This window comes from Poecilia reticulata, chromosome 11 (assembly GCF_904066995.2).
Source record: "Poecilia reticulata chromosome 11, P_reticulata-male-v2, whole genome shotgun sequence".
In the NCBI taxonomy this organism is placed as follows: Eukaryota; Metazoa; Chordata; class Actinopteri; order Cyprinodontiformes; family Poeciliidae; genus Poecilia; species Poecilia reticulata.
The window spans coordinates 14,596,173-14,618,373 of NC_088840.1; the positions used below are offsets into that span (position 1 = coordinate 14,596,173).

At 40.7% G+C, this 22,201-nt stretch overlaps 1 protein-coding gene across 2 annotated transcripts in view; it reads right to left on the reverse strand.

Moving 5' to 3' along the window:
- Window positions 1–1,145: 1,145 nt before the first annotated feature.
- The window catches only part of znf704 (zinc finger protein 704), a 68,472-nt gene continuing 47,416 nt past the window's right edge, over window positions 1,146–22,201 (reverse strand). For both annotated transcript variants that reach the window (XM_008422044.3, XM_008422043.3), the window contains exons 4-9: window positions 21,843–22,120; window positions 17,746–17,846; window positions 17,200–17,494; window positions 16,978–17,103; window positions 16,228–16,319; window positions 1,146–16,069 (exon numbers count right to left, since the gene is read on the reverse strand). In XM_008422044.3, coding sequence (XP_008420266.1) covers window positions 15,955–16,069; window positions 16,228–16,319; window positions 16,978–17,103; window positions 17,200–17,494; window positions 17,746–17,846; window positions 21,843–22,120 — 1,007 coding nt within the window. In that variant the 3' untranslated portion in view covers window positions 1,146–15,954. The remainder of the gene's footprint in view (window positions 16,070–16,227; window positions 16,320–16,977; window positions 17,104–17,199; window positions 17,495–17,745; window positions 17,847–21,842; window positions 22,121–22,201) is intronic.

Consider the following 22,201-nt stretch of genomic DNA (forward strand, 5'->3'; position numbering starts at 1 on the left):
TTATTTATTTAATAGAAACACAAATGCCCTGTAATTAACATAGCCTCTCGTAAAAGAAACGCCAACCAGTGTGGAAGCTCATATTAACCTAATTGAGATGCACTACCTTGTCTGACCACATGAGGGCAGCCAATCACAGAAGTGGCACCTACTTTTGATGGCTTTATTTTTCTGTTCCAGACCAGACTGCCTGGAGCCGAAGGCTGGCTGCTTCTGCCGCTGCAGCATTAAGTCACACTCGCCACTGCTGGTTGTTGTATTAAAGAAAACCTCTGATGGAGACAATGATCCTAATTGGCTTCTGACTGAGAAGAAGGAGCTCTGCATGAAGACTTTACTAAAATTTAGCCCATTTTATTTTTTATTTTATTTTTTACTTTCATCCTTCTGTTTAAATTATAATTTCAGTTTTGTTTTTCTTCCATCTTTCAACCGGTAAAATCTTAAATTATGGCAAACAAACTGTGAATACAATTATAGCACAATTTAAGATTATGGAAAACTATTTTATTACTGTTATTGAGTAATTTATTTTTGCAAATTGATGTAGTAATGAATTTAATGCATTTTCTTACTCTTAAAGTTGCTTTTAATATGACCCAATCCCCACTGCAATGCGCAGGTGGTAATTATTCTATATAGAGCATTTCTAGACATAAAGAGCACTTTCACACACATTCTTGCTCAGATTGATAAGCAGTTTTGTGTGAAGTGCCTTGCTTAAGGGCATATCGACATGTGGCAGTGGAGGAAGCTGGAATTGAACTCATTGCTTTGCAAGACGACTACACCGCCTGCTGATTCACAGTCAGACCTAATTAATATGACAAGACGTTTCTATAAATTAAACTTTTTAAATAGACGCTTAAATGAAATTTGATTTATTTTTTTTGCCATCCCCAACAAATTAAAACCTAGGAAATCTAAATTCCAGGTCTGCAGTCTTGCACAAAGCATAAAAGATCAAATTCAAAGCAGCAAACATTAACTCCCTACTGACTCCACATGCAAAAAAAAAAAAAAAGCCACAACTGAGAAGTCATATTTTTTTAATGCGATGGTTTCTCCTTTGCTAATACCAGCCTGGCCCAGCACACACAAAAAGAGAGGGAGAGAAGGGGGGGAAAAAAAAGACACATCTACAGTTTTTAATAAACAGCTGCCAAAAAATCTTTATTCAGTCATAACGGTATGCTGCAGAATGAGTCTCTCTGCAGAAAGTCTAAACTGTACAAACACCAGGAAACGCGAAAAAAAGTAAAACACAGCTTACAACAAGAGAGAGATGGCAGTATCTACACACAGAGATCACAGGAATAAAAAACATTACAGTTAACAGTCAGTCAGATTCTTCTCATGTAGAAAAGGAAAATCTTTATATACTGATAGAATCCGTTTTATAATGTGGGACAGAATATAAGGAAATGTCAGAGGTGCAGTAGAATATACATTTTGCGAAAGAGAAGGTTTATATTGCAGTTATTTCTGTATGTTGGTTTGATAAATATATCCGGACTGACTCAGTGTGTGACACTGATGGCTGCTAGTGTGTGTTTGCGTGTGTGTTATGGAGACGTAGACCATTTAAAATGTGCAGAAAGCGAACATTCAGTTCAAACATGGCTTTGTGTGTGTGAGGTCCAAATCCCAAATGTACTTTTTGGGATACATTTTGATGTTTTTCTTTTTTTTGTTTTTTTTTTTTTTTTTTGGAAACTAACTGCTGAGGTAAAAGTGAGGGTTGATGCCAAACTCGTATCTGAACGTCAGCTTTTGCAGAGGTGGCTCAGCATTAAGAGGTCAAAAGGTGGAAAATAGTTTTTATCAGTTCTAACTCACCGTTTTCTTATAAAGGTTTTTCTTTTTTTTTATTCTAGATTAAGCCAAAATCTGAAAGCACAATGAGAGCAGTGGTGCTGCCAGTCCTTCCAAGATGCTTTATTCTCCATTTGACTTATTCCAAGCTAAACTTTCGATACCTGCAAGGGCTTAAAACAGATTTATCAGTAGATAAATGACTCTATTCCAAAGTGATAAAGTGCCGATATAAACCTGTTGAATTGGAGACAAGCTTTATTTATCATCTAAAGCTTAGAGATACAAATACAGATGTTTGCCCTAAATATCCTTCATTCAAGACTAATTTTAAAGATCCAAAAATTGTAGGAACAGATTGTCTAAAAGCCACACCAGACCTTGTAAAAACTTAAGGTTCTGTAAACTGTAGTTTAATCAACATATTAACTCTGTAGAAATGACAGAATGCTGCACCTTAAAAACACAGAAACATAAGAACCCAACCTTCTCTGATGGTATCTATCCAATAATAAAGAACACACAATCACAACTGTTCAACTTTTCTACATTTTCTCACAACAAACATCTATGGGATCAGTGTTTTATGTTGCGGAATAAGACAGACGTGCATAAATATGAAGAGGAAACATCTGGGAAGTGTGCTGTATTCCACCCCTTTACTCCGACAACCTTAAATAAACCTAGTGCAAGAAATTCCCTTCACAGGTTAAAGACCAAGGGCTATCGCTGAGGGGAAGGGCAATCGGAATAACAATATACTTTATTGACCCCCAAAAGGAAATTGCTTATTTGTCGACAAGCCACTCCATCCAAAATGTCAAATATTAGCAATATAACTATAGTATAACTCATAAAACCTTACAGCCTCTTTTCAGGGTTTACCTCACCTCTCAGCCAGAAATTGCAAGAGAATAACCTAATGTAAGCTTAATTATTATTATTTTTAAAATTATTTCGTTAATCCACTGTTTTGAAAAAAAAAATGTTGAATTTAAAGCAACCTCACGTTGTGTTAAACTTTCTTTTGCTAACCTTGAACTTGTTGCACAGAATCCAGAAATTAGACCGCAGCGACTAAGGCCAGCTGACCTTTCAGACTGAGCCTGCTGTAATAAAACCCAAACTGAGCTCCCTGCCACAGCCTGCGGCTCGCTGAGGCCTGAAGTCCTCTCCATGCCTTCATGCTGCTGCTTAGAAGCAAATCCCATCAACCCAGAGACGCAACCAGAGCCCCTCTGTTCAACTCTTATCTCGATCCCTGGATTGAGGGTGATGCTCTGCAGCTATCCACGTTTATGATGATCAGTCACACTGGCTGGTACGAAGCGCGCCAGCGGGAGGCTTATTGGGCTTCGTCAGTCTCTCCAGCTGATAACGCGAGAGATACGACAGCTTGAAACTGAAAATGTGCGTTACGGCAGCGAAAGCGCAAGAGAGATTGGAGCTGAGACGCTCGTGCTCACGGCGAGCTTTTGTGCTCGACGGAAACAAACAGGAGGAGGCGTGAATGTTGCACTGAGCAGATGGGTCGAACCTCGGGAGGTCACAGGAACGGCTCCCCGCGACACGGTAAGGCTAGCAAGCGTTAGCAGAGCTCCTCAACCCAGACATGAGCAGCTTCCATGTCGTCCCACGGTGAGACCCAAAGCCGCAGGGACATATGCGAGGCGGCGAGGGGACAAACCGCTCTGACAGCAAGACGTCATGTCCGGGTGCGAGTGTTTGTGTGAGAGGGTCTGAGATGGTGAAGCTCTGGAGCCCAGAGATCTTCTTACGGTCCTTTTTACATATTTATGCAGTTTTAGCTTTTTTGTTGTTGTTGTTGTTGTCACACTTGCATGGTGCAGATCTTCAACCAAACCTTAATATCATAAGATAATCTAGACTCCAATGGTGATTTTAATATGAAGAGGAAAAAAATAAACTGGAAAAAAAAAAAAATCTTTACCTCACCACAAAACATTCCTTGAGATTACATTTTTTTTCTTTTTTTTGTTTGTAAGTGGGTTGTGACAAAGACTACCAAGGACACCATTTTAAACTTTTGAGAAATTCATTAAAAATAAGCACAAGTTTGAGAAATGTGCCACTTGCTTCAAGTCCCGGTTCAGAGAGAGACCAATTGAGGAACGTTTTCATGATTGGTTTGAAAAAGGTTTTGGAGTGGCCTATTTAAAGTCTGTGCATAAATATGACCTGGATGCTTTTTGGATTATTTGAAATCGGCCAAAAACCCTTCTCGTGTGGCTGAATTAAAACAATTCAGCAAAAAAATTGGAAACCAAAATTCTGGTAATGAGTAAAAAAACAAACAAAAAAAACAAACTGCAGTTGTTGGTGTAATTTTTCCTCAATTAGTGATCTCATTGTTTATCTCGGGTTACTTCAGTTAAAACTTGCCTGATGATCTGACAAATGTAAGTGTGACAAAGTAGTACAAGCAGAACAATCTGGAAGGGGGTAAATACTTGTAGTCTCAGCACTGCAAATTTCTGAGATTTATAGAAACTACTGATCTGATGGGATTTTCACTCGATCTACTCGTCAGTTTATAGAAAACGGTTCAAAAAAAGTGAAAATATCCACTGATTGGAAATGAAACACCATGTTGATATCAGAGGGGAATGAGCAAATAAATCCAAAATTACAGGAACTTAAATAACTCATCATTACACACAACTGAGACAACTTCTATTTCCAAACCGTTCTTGACCACGCCTCCTCATCTTCATCTGTTGCATTAGAAACAAAGGAGGGGTCGCAGGCATTTTATAGCTTTACGAGTTTCCACATCTCTTTTAGACGAAGTGAGAAAACGAGTCGAAGTTTTAAAACAGATGCCGCAGCTCCGTTTAATACGACCAACGTAAGATGGCATCTGCAGAAACATTGTCTTTTTCTCAGGTGCCAGGGAAAATGTCTCATTTATTTCTGATGTCTTTCAGTCACTCTTCCTAATCTTCATGAATGGTAAACAAATTGTTCAATATTTTAATCTGCTTACTTATAGTTTGGTTAAGAAGATATTTTAGCTTCTCCTTAAGAATACATTTATTCCACTCATTTATCACCACTGCTTTCATTTGAGAGTTTCAGAAACGCTTTTTGACTCCAGAATTTATCTGTTTATTTTTTAGTTTTTTAAAATCCTCCCTGTTAATGAAACTTGATCCTGAGCTTCTCAGTATGAAATAATACCCGCTCCGCCTTTCTCTACTGACTTCCATCTCTGTGCAACGTCAGATACGTTCGAGTTTGACAGTTTCCAACCCAGCTGGGTCGCCGAATGCACTGAGCAGGATGGGAGGGAGACGGGCTGCATCTACAGTTAGGGTTGCACAGGTCAGAGACACATAGAAAACATTTACATTTCGAGGCTTTCAAAGAATTAAAAAAAAAAAAAAGTCAAAGGAAACTGTGCCAAGCTCCTGGAGGGCGGAGAGCAGCCTCCGACTGACGAATTACTCAGGGACGTTTTGTGAAATCCACGTTTCTGCTTCCCATAAACAAACTGACGCAGGCCAGTTCGGTTCTAATGTAACAGCTGTTTAAGTCAACTGGGTTTTTATCTTTCCGTGACCCAGAAAATGTAGCTTTTTTTTTTTTAAGCTTAAGCAAAGATGATGAAAGTTCGTATTCGTCGGCACACTTTTGCGGACGTTTTTACACCTTTCATCTGAAATTTAACGGGGCGTCGACGGAAGGTGTCCTTTCAAAGTGCTCCTGTAAACTACAACAGCAAATAAAACCGTTGTTGTTGTTGGGTTTTTTTTTTCCCTCAACACCAATTATCAGCCGTGGGAGCAGCTGAAGTTGGGCTTGAACACCCACACTGAGGCGACGCTGGCTGTTCTCAACCCGTTCACGGTGCTACGGCACACATAAGAGACATTTATATAAAGTCACTACTTTACTTACTCGCATGCACATGCAGCATTAAAAATACTGTTAGACCAGAGCAGTACACCGTTTGAAGAGAAAAGGGTAAAAATCCAGTGCGACAGTCGTTGAGTTCTTGAGGTCTAGGTGATTTAAATTTTATATATATATATATATATATAATATATATATATATATAAAAAGAAAACAGCCAGTGAGATGATCCTGTCGGAAGAGAGGGACGGTCGCCGCTCTCTGTTGCATATTCAGGTTGAACCCCGGGGAGCTAATGCCTCTGAAGGATAACAGCCAATTGATGCTGCAGTCAAAGCCAATAATGGAATCAAGGCTGATGAGAGCGGGAGGTGGGTGTGGGGGGGTTTCTTTATTTTCTTCCATTAAAAGCCACTAATGTTCACCCACATTCAACACTGAAAGCGGGAGGAGTCCCGCTCAGGTTCCTGTGGAAGGCGGATCATTTCACCGACTGTTTTGGTGAAGGAAGCTTCCTTGATTTCCCAAACATTCCTGGTGCGAAGCATGACATTTCCTCGCACGGTGGTCTACAAGAGCCCTTGCGTAAAAGGGAGAGAGAGAGAGAGAGAGCAGTCATGTTTGGGAAAACAAAGATGACAATCGAACAATAAACGACACGTGGAAAATTCATTGTCATAGTAGTTGGAAAAAACGGTTTACAAGTTACAGCAAAGAGTAGAAAAGTCACCCCAAAACATCTTTCCGGAACCAAAACAAAAAAAAAGAAAGAAATGGAGAGGCCAAAACGTCTCTCTCCACACACAACGCACAAGACGGATTTCGTTGCATCACAAATCTATTGACTCATAGATACAAAAAAAAACAACAAAAAAAAGCAGAACTCGGACTAGCCAGCACCAGAAACATTCCATCGTCGTCTTCGTCCGTGTGCTGCTCAGTCAGCAGCACACGTCCCACAGTTTCAACACGCAACGTGGTGAATCTCCACGCTTATCAAGGCACATTCAACACTCCTCCAAATATACTCAGACTGAAGATGATCCTGGAGCAACAACACACACAAGCACGTACACACACACACACACTTCTGGTCATGTTGTTTAGAAAACCTGGAGCACTTTGCTAAAGTTTTGTCACATTACAACCAGAAATGTAAAACCGATTTATGTCACTAAGAAATTTAGCTGATCTCTGAAGTCTTAAAGTTATAGCTGACCTGGAGGAATTTGCTATAAGCTACATAGGGGACAAAGTGACAAAGCTCATCATCCTGACCGGATCGTTTTCCGGGTCAAGCACGGTAGTTGCAGAGTCATGCTGTGGGGATGCTGTCCTTCAGCAGGATCAGGGAATCTAGTGGAGTTGATAGGAAGATGGAGGAAGGCAAATAACGAGGAATGTTGGAAGAAAGCCGGTTAAGAAACTTAAAACTTCAATGGAGGTTCACCATCAAGACAACAAAGTCACAGCTATTATTAAGTGTTATAGATCAAAGCATATTTGTATTTTAAAAAATGGTTAAAACGTCATATTATTTTTCCCATCAAGCTTAAAATTTGTGCACCACTTTGAGTCGATTTGTCTCGTTAAATTCCAGTAGAACAGACTGAAGTTTGAGGTTGGAATGTGACAAAAACTGAAAGGTTCAGGTGTGGATACTTTGCAACACTGTGTATAATAAGTGGCAGAAACGACTTTAGTCCCTGTGACTCATTTTCACATTCCTGAATAAAGCGAGAGAATGAAGAAAACCAAGTAAAAGCGAGAGAGACTCTCCTCTTTTCATTTGCGCAAGCAGCCAATAAAAAAACAAAACAAACACACAATGACCCATAAAGATGGCAGGCGGAAAACCCTGACCATCACATGACTTCTAACTCCTCAGAGCGCCACCTGCTGCCAGCCTGCAGAAAGCAGGAAGCTCTGTGTGCAGGGAGGCAGATAAAGACGCCTCGGACGTTTCTTTATGGCCCGCTGGAAGGGGAGGCGGCTCCTGGTTAATCAGCAGCCACAGAGCCGAGAGGAACTTCCTTAACAGAACAAAAGCCTCTTCGCCGCACCGACCGCAAACAACACAAAAGTTTTGAGAGAGTACAGTTCTGGATACTGGTACACACTGAATACTGGTTAGATATACTGCACTACGGCTTATATTGTAGCATACTGACCTATATACGGATGATACGGGATATATTAAGTGTCAGTTTCTCGTCACGTACAAGTGTTGTCGTGTAGCTAAAGATCACTTACATAAACCAAGACTCCATATAAAACTGTCAACAACATGAGCTGCAGTTAAAGCCATCGCTGCCCGTAATTATGCTGGACACACGGCCAGAGTCCACCGTTAACTCAGAGGAGGAGAGTTTTTTTTACAACATCCATAAGCACAACAACGCAATCTTTGTTTTATTCTGAGCATAATTCACAGCTCAGCCCTTCATTAGGCAGCACAGAACAACCAGCAGCTCTTTGCAGAAAACAAATCTTAAGTATTCAGATTAATCTCGCTGGCCTTCTGATGGCACACAGTTTCCAAATCGTCCTTGCCAGAAAATCCCCAACCTCCGTCCAAAAGATTTTTGGAGGTTGAGAGATCGCTTTAATATAAATAAATCACATCAAATGCCGTTAGGCATCATTAGAAATATTCTTTTGGCCAGGTTTTCCTGAAACAAAGTGAATTATTCAGAAACTCCTACATGCTTCAACATGTTCATCTGATGGTTTGGTAAAGCGCCAACAGGACCCGCAATCGTAGTCGGAAAAACCAATTTGTTGCAACAAAAGTGAAATAATTCAGACATTCCTGGATGAAAACACGTATTTTATTCTCTCTGGAGCTTTTGACTGCTTCACATGGTCTTCATCAGACGTTTAAGTGCTCTGTTGAGGTTTAACCATGCTTATATGTAGCTTATACTCATCATAGCCCAGATCACTCTGAGAGCTCAAGGCTACGGAACGCATCCAACATCTGCATAGAGGCTTGCAGCAGCCAGTAATGTAATTTTGGCCGTTTTAAATGCAACAAAGCCAATAATGCTTTGACTTGCAGGTAACATTATAAAGTTTTTTTGAGGCAATAACAAAAATATTTTTCCAAAAACATAAACACATTTTTGGCTATTATATTGGTTGTGTAAAATTTTTAAAAAATCCTTAGAAAATGTACTGCAGCTAATAAATCTACCCGATAGTATAATTCAATGTCTCCAATACTTTTGAAGAGCGTTTGCAGTTTTTTTTGTTTGTTTTTTAACAATTGGTAAATCAAAAATAGTTGCAGTAAATATTATACTCGTATTCATTTATAAAAAAAACTGCACGATGCAGCACTCTCTTTCCTTTACTGAAGAAGATTGTACGAGCCAGTTTGAGGGATAGTTGTACAAAACCTCTGTTTTTGTTTGCTTGGATGTCAATTAACAATATTACATGTAGAAAAAAACATATTAAACTCCTGTAACATGTATCTGGTAGTAAGCAGTTTTAAATGTCGGGAAGAGAATAATTCTTCCATTTGAAACGGAGTCTTTCCTCTCCACTGTCGCCATGCGATTGCTCAGCATGGGGGATCGCTGCAAAGTTAACGACTCGGTGCAATCCGCTGGGTTTACCGGGAAGAAGCCTTTTAACTAAACGGTGTAATAAACTGAACTGTACTACAGCTACGATTCAGTTAGAATGACTACTTAAATTTTAATTTGCTTATATGACCACGCCGAATTATTTTTTGACAAATTTGCGACTTGGTGCCAAATAACTGACCTAGATTTGCTACATGTGCAAAGGAGTTTTTAAATGCTGTGTGAATAACTAATAGCTAGCCAATAATGCAATAACTTTTCATAAACTGGCAAAATGTTTTGATGTCATTGTCATAATCGAAAATATAGATCACAAGATTATAACAACAAAGTTGCTGGCTGTATTACGTTAGAAATAACAAAAATGATTACTCCACACGGTTAAAGTCTTCCTTTCCTCAAATCAAAACACGCCAAGCAATACTCGGGCGCATTTCTATACTTTATCCTAGAGAATACTAAAAGTGTATTTCAGAGACGGCTCATGCCTGTGCGGTCTTTAAGGCGTCAGATTTTTATCCACCGATGAAGACATTGTGTCATAGATCAAAAGCTCAAGAAAATCAAATAAACAAGCCATTAACGAATATTACTCTCCCTCCAATTTAAGTGCTAAAATGTTTTACTTGTGCCTTAACGCACTTCAGCGTTTTGATAGAAAACGATCCGATTGCTTTGAACTCCAGTAATCTTCCACACGTGCAAAACATTTTTATAAGCAAATGTGTCCTTTATTACAGTAGCATAATATCATACTACCAATATGTGAAGATATATGTAATCAGGAGGATGGCCCACATTAAGAAGGTTTATCTTAAAATTGCTAGTTCTGCAGACCGAGGATGTCATGAGATGTTAACGTTCGTCTGATGAACATGATCTGAGTTCATCAGATCATGAGTCTTTAAGCAAGGTATCTTGCTTAAAGACTCAGTCGTGATGCTTTTTCAGTTTTCCAACAGTGTCCACCAAGGTTTTAAACTAAAATTTCCTGGTATTTAAAACACACTGAGTATCAATCTCCATTTCTTGTCAAACCAAACTGGGATGATTTCTGCCAGAAAAACAGTCTTGGTCTCTATTGAGACCAAAGCACACCTTTCCTGTTCAAGTCCAATGATTTTAGTGCTCTGCATCAATTATATATATATATTTATTTTATTATTATTAGTTTTTGCAGCTCCTTCAGCTTCAAACTATTCAATTCCTTTGACTGTAGATATGGCCATGTTTAAACAAGCAGCTATTTATTTGGAGCTAATTAGTTTCCCGAGTGATTAGCCTGAAATACATTTACCTCGATTAACAGGAATGTTCACTTATCTTTTCCATTTTGAAGAGCTGCTAAAAGAAATCAGCCTGCATCACATTACACACCCGACTTACAAGAGTAAGTTTTTAGCTTTGTATTATTTCTATTTTTCTCGCTAAATAAGTATATTTAAATTAAAGGTATTTTTTTTTATCACATTTTTTTTCATTCTGAAATGATGCTACTGCAATAAAAGGTGAATTTATCTTCAGGCCTTTCCCCACATCTTCACAGAGATGTGCGGAGGGCGCCGTGGATTCAGGCTGCTGTCGTTACTGATTTGTGTCCGGACACATCGGCAGACTTCAGTCAGGGTGTCTTTTATTTTCATGTTCTCTACAGCAAATATAACAATGTGTACAAAAAAATGGAATCGATGCGATCAGAGGGAGAAACAGCACTGCGTGGGTATTTATAGCACCTCTGTTTCTCCCCCCACCGCCGCGGCCACAGCACCAGAACCCCGACCTCAGCGGGCCGAGGCTCGATAAGCACCGACAGGCTGGAGCGATCTTCGTGGCCGTTGTTGACGAACGACGCTCTCGGCACCGTGAAGCAGGTCGGACCATTCCCAGGAACAAATCCCCGGAGTTTCCAGAGGGAGCTGACAAATACAGCAGCAAGAGCTCTTTAGAGTTTTTATTTGGAACAAACCAAAAAAAATAATAAAACAGCGTTACGTTAGCTCAGCTTTAGCCAAATCTCGTAAAAACTGAAACATTACCAGCGATAATATCTTGTGAAATTAGCTGCCTGGAAATGCCGCTGCTTCGTTTATATCCGGCTTTTTGCCAGCAACTCTGAGGACTGCAGGGACTCGTTCCTGGAACCTGGACTGCGGCCGACGCCGAGCGTTTCCAAACTCGAGCGGAGAACAGAAAAGCACCACAGTGGTGGAGAGAAAGCAGTGGGAAGTACACGGAACAATAATTACAAATTTAAACAAAACAAAAAAACATTTTCAACTCAGCTGCTAACTAAAACATCAGTGAACTCGGGATTGGACCCGAGCGAAACCGGTGACACTTTGAGAAAGGTGTGCAGTTCCATGCAACTTCGCCTGGAGTTCCTTCAGTTTCCCACGCTTGGATGGAAACGCAATTACCGGAGACTTCAGTCATCTGTGGGTTCGGGATGCGTTTAGCGGATCGGTGGGAACATGAAGGAAAACCGAGTGGGTCACACATAGAGACAACAGCACAACAAGCTGAGATTGGAATGAGTTTCCACCTACAGCCTCCTCAGAAGAACATGAAAATAAAACGAATAAAACAGTTTATATATATTTATATGCATATACATATGAAAAAATAGTGAAAGGTAAACAGCCTAAGCTCTTTTTTTTAAAATCCAGCTTTGAATTTAAATGTTTCTCTCTTTTTCTGAAACTATATAGATTTGTCCTTTTTTTTTTTTAAACAACAATATGTTCACATTGTACAAGGGCGAATGAGCTTTGGAGTAATCTAAATGTAACGACAGAAGAAGCACAATGATTCGACATTAAGGCTGAACAGCAAACTTTTCTCACAATCTGTCCTAGAAAAAAAAAAAGGATTCAGATGAACCGCTTGATCTATGAGCTTAAAAACAAAAACAAGCGTAGAGTGATACACAAGATCTCCATATATACAGAAACAACAACCAAAAGGACAAAAGTAAGAGCTACGTCTGCAGATGTGGAAGTACTGAATGGTAAAATGGCAAATGCGAGTTTATCAGCTGGTGTTGGTTTATAATAACTGGTGTAAAAAAAAATGGCTGACAGAAGTGCAAACCAAGATTAGAGCATGCGTTTAAAAATAAAAACCCGACAGGTAAAGCAGAGCAAACGACACAAGAGGGAAAGACGAGGTGCCTGCTTGTTCGACTCTGCGTCTCGTCTTCAACACGTTTGTTTGTGGTTCACAACACTGTGATAAAGTTGGCCTCAGTCTGAGCCAGAATGGAAGATTGAAATTCAAAGAAACACTTTGTTTTTAAAGAAAATCTCTTCAATTACAATCTGAAGCTTAGAGTGTAAATCTGTTTGCATGATGGGAAGTGAGTGGATAAGTGCAGTGCATGGTATACAACACCCGATAGGGTCATTTCACCAGTTTGCCATTTTATACTTTTCCCATTTGACTTTTGCTGGAGTAAAAAAGAGCTGTCTGCCGTTGAGATGAACCGGGACAACGTAGCGACCAGAACCTGAAGATCTGAGCTGGATCGGCCCTGACCAGCGACAAGTCGATTGGAAATAATAAAAAAAATTATCTCTTTCATTAGCGCTACATGGTCGCACTGACAACAACACTCTTCAGTGTGGAAGTTTCTATAGAGCGACAAAGTCTATAAAGGTTACTTAAAAGAAAATTGTATATTATTGAACATGCCAGAACAAGTCTTAAGTTCAATGAGAGAGAGGGCAGTAATTTGAGTAGATAACAGGAAGGCTTTGTGTTTACGCTTCATGCATTAGAAAATGCTGGCTATTGGATCTCTCAGGATTGAGGTCTTCATTTTCTAGCCTCGTGGTAAAAGTGTCTCATATGGGACTCTGGGTAATTCGAGTGATATTCACAAGAGATCTTGGAACACATACAGCCTAGTTAACCGTGATTTACAGGTAATGAATACCAAAAGCTAAAAATATGAACTATTCAAGGATGTTTTTTTTGTTTTTTTTTCTGCCTCAGAAAAGTGCAGAGACGTTTCCAGAGAACTAAAGTGAATAACTAACAAGGGCTAATGGCTATTTGTGCAGCACCAGATCTGAAGGCAGACCTCAGATCTGGGAATGTTATCAAAATTTACCAAAGTTCCAGGAAAGAAAACAAGCCGGAATTGCTAAGTGAAATGCCGAGTGACCAAGTTAACAGCAATGTTTTTAACAATATAAAGCAGGTTTCATGGTACTTTGTGATCAAATTAAATATATCTCTTAAAAAGGTAAAAAAAATACATTTTTACTATGATTGTCATAATGTTTTATATGCAGAATAACCACATTTAGCTTTGAGATCTGGGTTGCAAGACACATCCAGCTTTCCCAACCTTAAGGTGACCTTTATGTCCATTTCTTTCCCCCAACTTGAAACTTGGACATTTTAACTTCTGAGTAAATATTGACTAAATAATTAAATTACATCATCATAACTGATAACAGATTTTTCCTGTACAACAAACTGTTATAAAATTGTTTATCTGTCTGATGATTCTTGACATGTGAGCTACAGCAGTGATCACTTCAAAAAAATTTCAAAAGATTTTGCAGCTGCTTCCTCTCTCTCTCTCACACACACACACACACACACACAGTGTGACGTTGCCTCTCTCTTTTTTTTACATAAACAAGAAATGATAACGACTCACAGAAGAGGCCAGAATTAAAATATTCTGAATTCTTATACGTTATTTAATTATAGTTCTCAGAAAGAACTCAAAATCTTACAACACAGGAATCGGCATGTAAAACTTGGCAGAGGCATGTTGGTGCTTTTCATGTGATGTATAATAATCACAGTTTTGGTTTAACTTAAATTACTGTATTCTACTAAAAGGAAATGTGGTTGTGTGAATAGAATAAATATGAGCAGGAGGTATTTTATAGTTATTTTGGTTTGGTCACATGTCATAATCACATTTTCTAAGAGTTCAGTGGCCCAAATAAATAGCAGAATTGCAGCTAATAGAAGTGGAGTGCTATATTTCATAAGGCAAAGAAAAATTACTTAATGCGAGCATTTGAGCATTTTTTTTTAAGATTGTATGTTATTCATTAAAATACCAAACTGACTGAATTCATCTGATAAATGGTTGAACAGTTTTGTTTATGGGGATGAAACGCTGACGAGTAGGTACAAAAATTATGGCACAAAATAGCAAAGTGGTGAACTGACCCAGAGCTCTTACAACTTTTCCCTTCACTTCTACAAAAGACAAGAATGGCGTATGCAACTATGTTGTTTTTTTGTTTTTTTTTGCTGTTACATCTCATTCATAGAAACCATTTTAATAAGAAACCGAGTTTACATAGTGGTATAAATCAGTTTTTTTTCTTTTAAATTAGTGCAATTCTTTTGGTTTTCAGCCCTCCTAGCTTTTTGCTTACAGATAATAAAGATGCACCTTTGTAACCTTTTGTAAACAAAGTTTCCCGTTTCAGCGGTTCCCTTTGGAAAACTGCAAAATGTACTGGAGGGAGAGGGTTACTTATCTCTGCATGCGGCGAAAACATGTTGCTCTTTTTATGGTGCGACTTGAAGAGCTGCCAGGGAGTTGTTTTTAGAACGCGTTTTGTTTAAAAATCTTCAGTTTGATCCCATTAAAACGAGAGAAGGAGCAGCATGCTTAAAACAAGAAGTAAACATGGCACAGCAACAAAAGCCAAAAAAAAAAAAAATAAGAAGAAAACAACCCATGAACAACATGACAGAGGAAGGAGGTTTTGGTACAAAGTTCAGAAGCTGCCGAGATGGAAGCAGCAGCTCCATCTCAGCAGCTTAAACCCGACGTTTAAGCTGCTGGTTCTTTCACTTTGAGAATCACATCCCTGAACAACAGGAAGGAAATGACTCAAATAAGCAGGTTTGTTTAAGTGTGATGTGGTCCATCTGTTTTCCCTGACTTGAGTTTGCATTGATCATTCACCTTGCGTGTCTCTCGCTTCCTTCTCTTATCCAATCCCCTTTGCGTTCCCCGTGGAGTGCTGAAGGAACAGGAGTGATTGTGACGCCGGTGATAGAATATGACCTCAAAACGTCCAGAAATGAATCAAAACGAGGGAAAGGATTGAAGGAAGAACAAAAAAAAAACAAAAAAAAAGATTCTCCTCCAATGTTCTTCTTTTGGATAGAAAAGTAAAAGTCTTCTTTTGAATCTTTTTTTTTTTTTATCATAACACAAAAACACTTTTTGGTCTTTTTTGTTTGTTTGTTTGTTTTTCCTCGATTGCTTCTTAGACAAGACTCTCCATTTAAAACCAGAGCTGTACAAAACTAGAAAGATGCAACACTGAACCCGACATGAAAAGATCTATTTTTACACCGCTTAGCTGCACTGGGGTTTCCCATTCGCTGGGAATGACGGGAATGGTGGAGGCAGATTTAGGAATCCTGGACAGAACCGGAGGAAAAAGAAAAAACAAAGAAAAAAAAAAAAGAAAGAAAGAGAAGCCGCTCTGCCATCCTTCATTTGCCTCGGCTGCTGGAAGGGGTTCGCTAACGTGGAAGAGGGGCCAGAGCTTGACGGATAGTTGCGTTTCTGGGTTTGCAGAAAGACCGAGTGCATGCAGAATGAAGCCCCCTCGCTCCACGTTTCTCTGGCCGACAGCTACGGCGCCTGCTGCTGAGGCGTTGCATGGGCCGGCTGGGATCAGTCGGTGAATCTCTGACAGGCTTTCTTCCAGCGGCAGGCGGTGCACCACATGTCGCGGTTTTCCATCCCGTACACCTTACGGCACTTCTTCCCCTCGCCGCGCACTTTCCGGCTGGAAAAAGGAAACAACACACAAAAAAAAGGTCACGATGTTGTGAAGTAAGCAATTAATATCCATTGTGCTAATGTGCAAAAATAATTTTCGCAACAGGCATTACGAAAATTGAGGTGCATTTTATTTGCAGATAACAAGCAGCGAGGGTCGGGTACCTGAGGGCAGTGGTCGCTCTAGGAGGGGACGAAAGGACGGCGATGGTCTGGGATCGCTGCTCTCCAAATCCCTGGCTCTTAGTGGGAGACACCTGGAGAGAGGAAACAGAAACTTAATCATGTGAAGCGAAAGGTTAAAAAAAAAAACCCCCGCCAAAAATTGGATTACATTTAATCGCAAAATCCTCCCAGTGTCACACCTCTAAAAAATAAAAGTTACCAAAGCATTTTAGTAGCTTTTATTACCTTTAAGTGATTTTCCCCTGGTTATACATTTTTCTTTGTAAATACAAATAAATTTCCCAGTTTTTTTTTGCCACTCTGTTAAACCATTTCAAAATACCCATGTTTTCACAAACCCAGTTTTACAGGTTTTTTCTTATCTGTTTTAAAAACATTATGACAATTAGTGCACAAAACACTCATCAGTTTTTGTAACAAAAAAAGTGTATTCTCCATTTTCTTTTTTTGCCTCAAAGTAAAAAAAAAAAATCACCAAGACTTCAAAACATCTAGACTAGGCCGTCACCTTTTGAAAGACCTTCAAAAAAAAATCTAAATAATTAAACATTGGGTGAAAAATTCAGCAAACTAAGAAGCTAAGACATTTTCAGAAATTAAATGCTTTGTCTTTAAAATTATGGAACAAGGCATGAAATCAGAAAAGTCTTAACATTTCTCTATCCTCGTTCTGCGGGCGGAGTCGATGTATTTTGACGGCTGTGTAAATAAACGTCGACGTTCCCTCACCGTGGTTCCTGTGAAAGTGACGGGAGGAGACTGCCAGGAGATGCTGAAGCTGGAGCTGTTGGTGGGAGTGAAACTGGTGGAGGACGAGTTGCTGCTGCTGGAGGGGATGGACACCGGAGCCGTGGCCTAAAGGAGGAGATTCGAATGTTTTAACGTTTCCATGCAACGCTGCAAGTCAAAAACCTTCTCTTTGTTTCATTTTGAAGGCTATTATTTCCTCGCCTGATAGGCGTGGTCCGTGTGGATGAGGTAGAGAGCGCTCGGAGCGGAGCGGCTGAGCGGGGTGGTGCCGCCGGGGTGGGGCTCCTTGGAGTCGGACGGGTGGGCGGGTCGGTGGGAGTCCGGCTGGTGGTTGAGAGGGGCCAGAGGCGACGGGGGCAGCGGTGGGGGACAGAGGACGGAGGAGGACACGGGCGACAGGCTGCTCAGCCCGTCGGCGACGGAGTCCGTGTTGAGCTTGATTTCTGTGTAGTAGAAATCCTCCTCGCCGTCGCTGCAGTCTGAATCACAGTTACGCCTAAAAAAAAAAGAAAAGGTGACGCATAGAGATTTAGAAAAGCAAAAGAGAGAGAAAGCACGTCAGTGAAATCTAATGTCAGCTCACTCGTCAACATTAGACAATTTATCTTTCATTCTCTCTGTTTTCCCCTGGATTCTCACAACATGACCAGGAGCTTTTATAAATGCCAACTATTTAGCATCTGTGTGAGTCACAGAGTCACAATGAGAGCCGTGGTTCACTGAAGTTAGTGAATGCTGGTGCCTCACCCCAGGTGGATGGTGCGGATGTGTCTCTGGATGCCTGCAGTCGTACTCAGCACCTTGCCACAATTCTTCCACAGGCACTTGAACATCACCTTCATGGAGTTCTGCAGGAAACACAAAACAGAAACGTGCTAATTCAGATTAAGGTGATAATCTGAATTTAAAAATTGACGGATGAAAAGGCAGCATAAAGCTGTGGATTATTGACTCTGCCACTAGCACAGACTAAATTAACTTACCTAAAGCAAATATTAAACTTTAATTGATATGTGTTGCAGAACAAATACTGTGTTTGGAGGCAGGAACAATTAAACCAGCCACTCAAGGACTAAAGCAGAGTCAATAAAGTGTAATAATAGTCAGTTTGGTTCATTTTTAGAATTGCTGGGAACAATAATATTATCTCTGCCTTATGTCTAACAGTAACTCTGCTGTTGTTTAGGTCCCGCTGAGTCAGGAAGCAGCTGCAACGATGACAAAAACAACCTCTCAAACTTTGAACTAGTGATTAATCGGTCGCTCTGTTAATCAGGATGATCATTTCCCTTTACTGGCTTAATCTCCATGCACTGATTATTCCAGGGCATCAACCGTTAATCATTTCACAACGACGGCAACCAGAAAATAAATAAGTAAAAAAAAAAAAAAAAATCGCAGACACATCTGCATTGCAGGCAGCCTTGCCTGCGGATATGATAAAAGACGATGGTTTTAATTAGACCTGGATTGTGTTTCCCCCCCATTGCAAGGCAGATTAAAGAACAAGCCAACTTAAAATGAGTTAAACATAAAAAAATTTAATAAAATCTTTACCAGGTGCAAGAACCAAACGTATGGCTGCTCTGCTCTCACAAAAAAAAAAAAAAGATCCAACTTGGTCGTCATTTATTTTCATGTGTGCACCAAAATTGTGGAGACGATAAATTTATATACTGAGCAAACATGTGGTTCAACACTTCAGTTACCAACAAACATACGTCTTTCTTCTGAAACCTCAAAACAGGAACATGAATTTTAAACCAAACCGAGAAATGCCTGCAAATTTCTCCTCCGTCTGCATCGGAGCTGCTGTGTTCTTTACAACATGCTGTTTATCTGTCTGGCTTTGACATATGGGGAGATGTTTGTTTTCTTTGCCTCTGTAATTCAAAACAGGCTAACATTCCTTCGACCCTGAATCCCCAAAAAAAAATTTTATAAAAAAAATGGAGGGCTGGGGTTGGATAAGCAACTTCACCGTGCAAACATTTGCCTCTCAAATATCCGTCACTGGATACACAAGCCACTTGTTAATCTAAAACATTGTGGTGTGTAAGTGTTATTGATGTTAAAGAACAGAGTTTTTAATAAAAGATTACAGAAATTACAGTGAAATTAGCTTGTTGAAGGCAGGTGCAAAAGGCCCACCAAACATAAGATTTCTCCTTGTGCAGATGATATTTCACTTTTTATTTCAAATCCCCAATTCAAGCCTCAATGAAACCGAAGTAGAAACGTTTCCAGACACGCAAAAACCCCCCCAAAAAACACGTTTTTGCTCATTTGGAGGTGCCGGGGTCATGACTGGGCTTTTTCCTGCAGTCTCAAGCTCCGGAATAGCGACTGAAGGAATGAGATCGCCGACAGAAACGACTGAAAATGGTTTCCTCCACGAGGTGTGAAGCTGAGAGTAGAGCCACGGCTGCTCCATATCAAGAGGAGCCGGTTGAAGTGGCTCAGGCATCTGGACACGTCCCAGCAGGAGGAGACCCAGGACACGCTGGAGAGACTGTGTTTCGCCTTGGGATTCCCCCGGAGGATCTGGCCCAAGCGGCCGGGGAAGTCTGCTTCTACCCGTGCGCCGACCCCGAGATAAGAGGAAGACAACGGACGGATGGATTCAGTCAAGGACGTTTCCCTCGTCTCCTTATCAAGTTCTTCCCCCTCTCTGTCCGTGGATAAAACTACAGTCAAACTGCTTCCACTGAACAAAAGATTTCACCCTGCACGGCGCTTCATCCATTCATGAGGCGACGCTGGACACGATTCAGCCGGTGTGCTGCTGTCTTTCGCTCATCTGCTGTAATTACATCACTGGTTTCCCCTGAGAGGCTGTTTATTGTTTTCATGCAGGAAGAAAAAAAAGCCCCTCAAGAGTTTCCCCTCCTTGCTCTTCTGTCAATCAAACTTTTGTTAAAGACTCTGATTTCATTTTGACGAGATGCCCCCCCCGCGACTACATACACACACACACACACACACACACACACTTTATAGCAGAAATGCAAGTACATGGCAATCATCTGTCCCCTGAGCATTGTTTTGTCTCGACTGCGTTGTGTGTTACGGAGTGTGTGCTCCTGAAGAAACCCTTCACAGTTAATTAATCAGGGGCTTCAAATGGTTTTGTGCTGCCAAGAGAAAAAGACCACAGGAGGTGAACGCAGATCATCTGCTCACCGCTACATATACCACAGGGCGGTGAAAAGCAATCTGATTTACAGAAAACCACAAATTTTACAGTCAGGCAAAGATAACCTGAGTTAGAGGATTTCCACCGATGGTTTTCATTTATCCAAGCCAAACTTTTTTTGCATTAATCTCGGTTTTCTTTAACAGTTTGACAAAACTGAGCATACCTGTAGATGATACTTTTCACAGCTTGTATGAGTGCATCTTCCCTTATGCTCAAACTCCTCCAAGTTCTTGTTCAGCTTTTCATCTGAAACCTTCGTCCATCTTCAGCTCCCCCCCCATTTCTTAAAAGTTTTTCCACCTCCCACCGAGACCCAATCCATCAGCGCCGAAACTCCAAGAAGGGACACGAAGCCAGAATGATCTCTTTGTGTTTCTCTGTTACAGATATATAAAAATCATTAAAAAGGTGCAATGGGGCGACTGAGAGGGAACGGAGGGCAGTAAAAATGAAGAGTGAAAGTCTGGAACATGAGGAGGTAAAGAAAAATCGCTGCGAAAGAGCAGGACGGGAAGAAGGAAAGGAAGCCGAAAACGAGAGACAGACGGATGATTGTGTCAGGGAAGCGGAACATAGCAGCGCCGATAAGAGGAGGAAGCACAACACGATGTATACCTGAAAAATAATAAGTGACAGTGAGCTGTCAGGGTGAGTGAAAATGAGACAAAATGAAATGATGAGTGAGAGAAAGAGCACTCTGTGTGTGTGTGTGTGTGTGTGTGTGTGTGTGTGTGTGTGTGTGTGTGTGTGTGTGTGTGTGCGTGTATGTGGAAAAAAGAAAGCAGTATGTTCCATTTTGTTCCGTCCCTCAGAGAGTGGATCAGAATCAGGCTGAATAATAACACTGATGTGTAGAGATGTCCATCTGGCAGGCGGCAACTCAGAGTTCCTGCTCCTTCGTCTTCTGTTAAATCAACAATGTCTTAAAATAAAATAAATAAAAAAACGACACTTTTCTCTTTAATTATGCCCTCCATCTGGACTCTACTGTCATCCACAGCCACACTTAACAAAAAAAAAAAAAAAAGTAGTTTTTCAGAGGAAAAGCCGTTTCATTTAACTTCTACATCATTTTATTATTTGGGCTTGTTTCACAGCCGCAGAACCTGAGGAACTTGACATTATTAAGCAGATCCAAAGTTCCTGTTTGGACATAATTTGCTTAATATCGAAGCAATCTGTTTGACAGAAGCTTGGATGGAAGTTGTTCATCTACAGCTCAATGATCCCAAAAAAAACAGCAGCAGATCGTAACAAAATGTCTGAAAAAGAAGCAAATTAAGGTGTTGCAATGGCTCAGTCAAAGTCCAGAATAAAAGAAGAAACAAACGTCTGCAAATCTCAAAGAGCTGCAGTAATGTTGGACTGGACTGTCACTGTAAATGTTGTTTGTAGTTACTGCTGTTAAATTGAAGACTTAATCACTTGCCTAATAAATATTACATGGTGGAATCTGTTGCTATGGGAAACTTTAAGATTAAGTTAAATACTTTAGAACTTAAAAAGTTGGTTAATGATCACTTTCATTACGTCCTGACATAAGGGTGTATTTTCTTTGATGTCAGGACAATAACGTATATCAAAAGTAGTTTTAATCCATTTGCTTTCTTGCATTTCAGCTTCTGAGTCGATACAGTGAACTCACCTTGCGCTTGCGCGGGATGGGCTCGTCGAACAGCAGACTGCTGCCGTCCTGCTCGTCCAGACTCGGGTCCTCCGCCCCCGCCGGGTTGGACCCCACGCCGCCCACGCTTGGCACACGGAAGGGCTTGAAGCTGTCAGCAGAGAGCGGCGGCGAAGGCGTGGACGGATTGGACTGGTCGCTGGGCGCGGACCAGCTCCAGTAGCCTCCCGAGGAGCTGTTGCTGGACGGGGTGAAGGGCCCAGCGGAGCCGTTGTCCTTCCACGAACCGCTCAGGCCCTCTGCGGAGACGAAGTGAGGAGAGGGAGGGGTGGAAAGGGAAGCGGGTTGACACAGCAATAAGACGATGGACATGCTTGAGA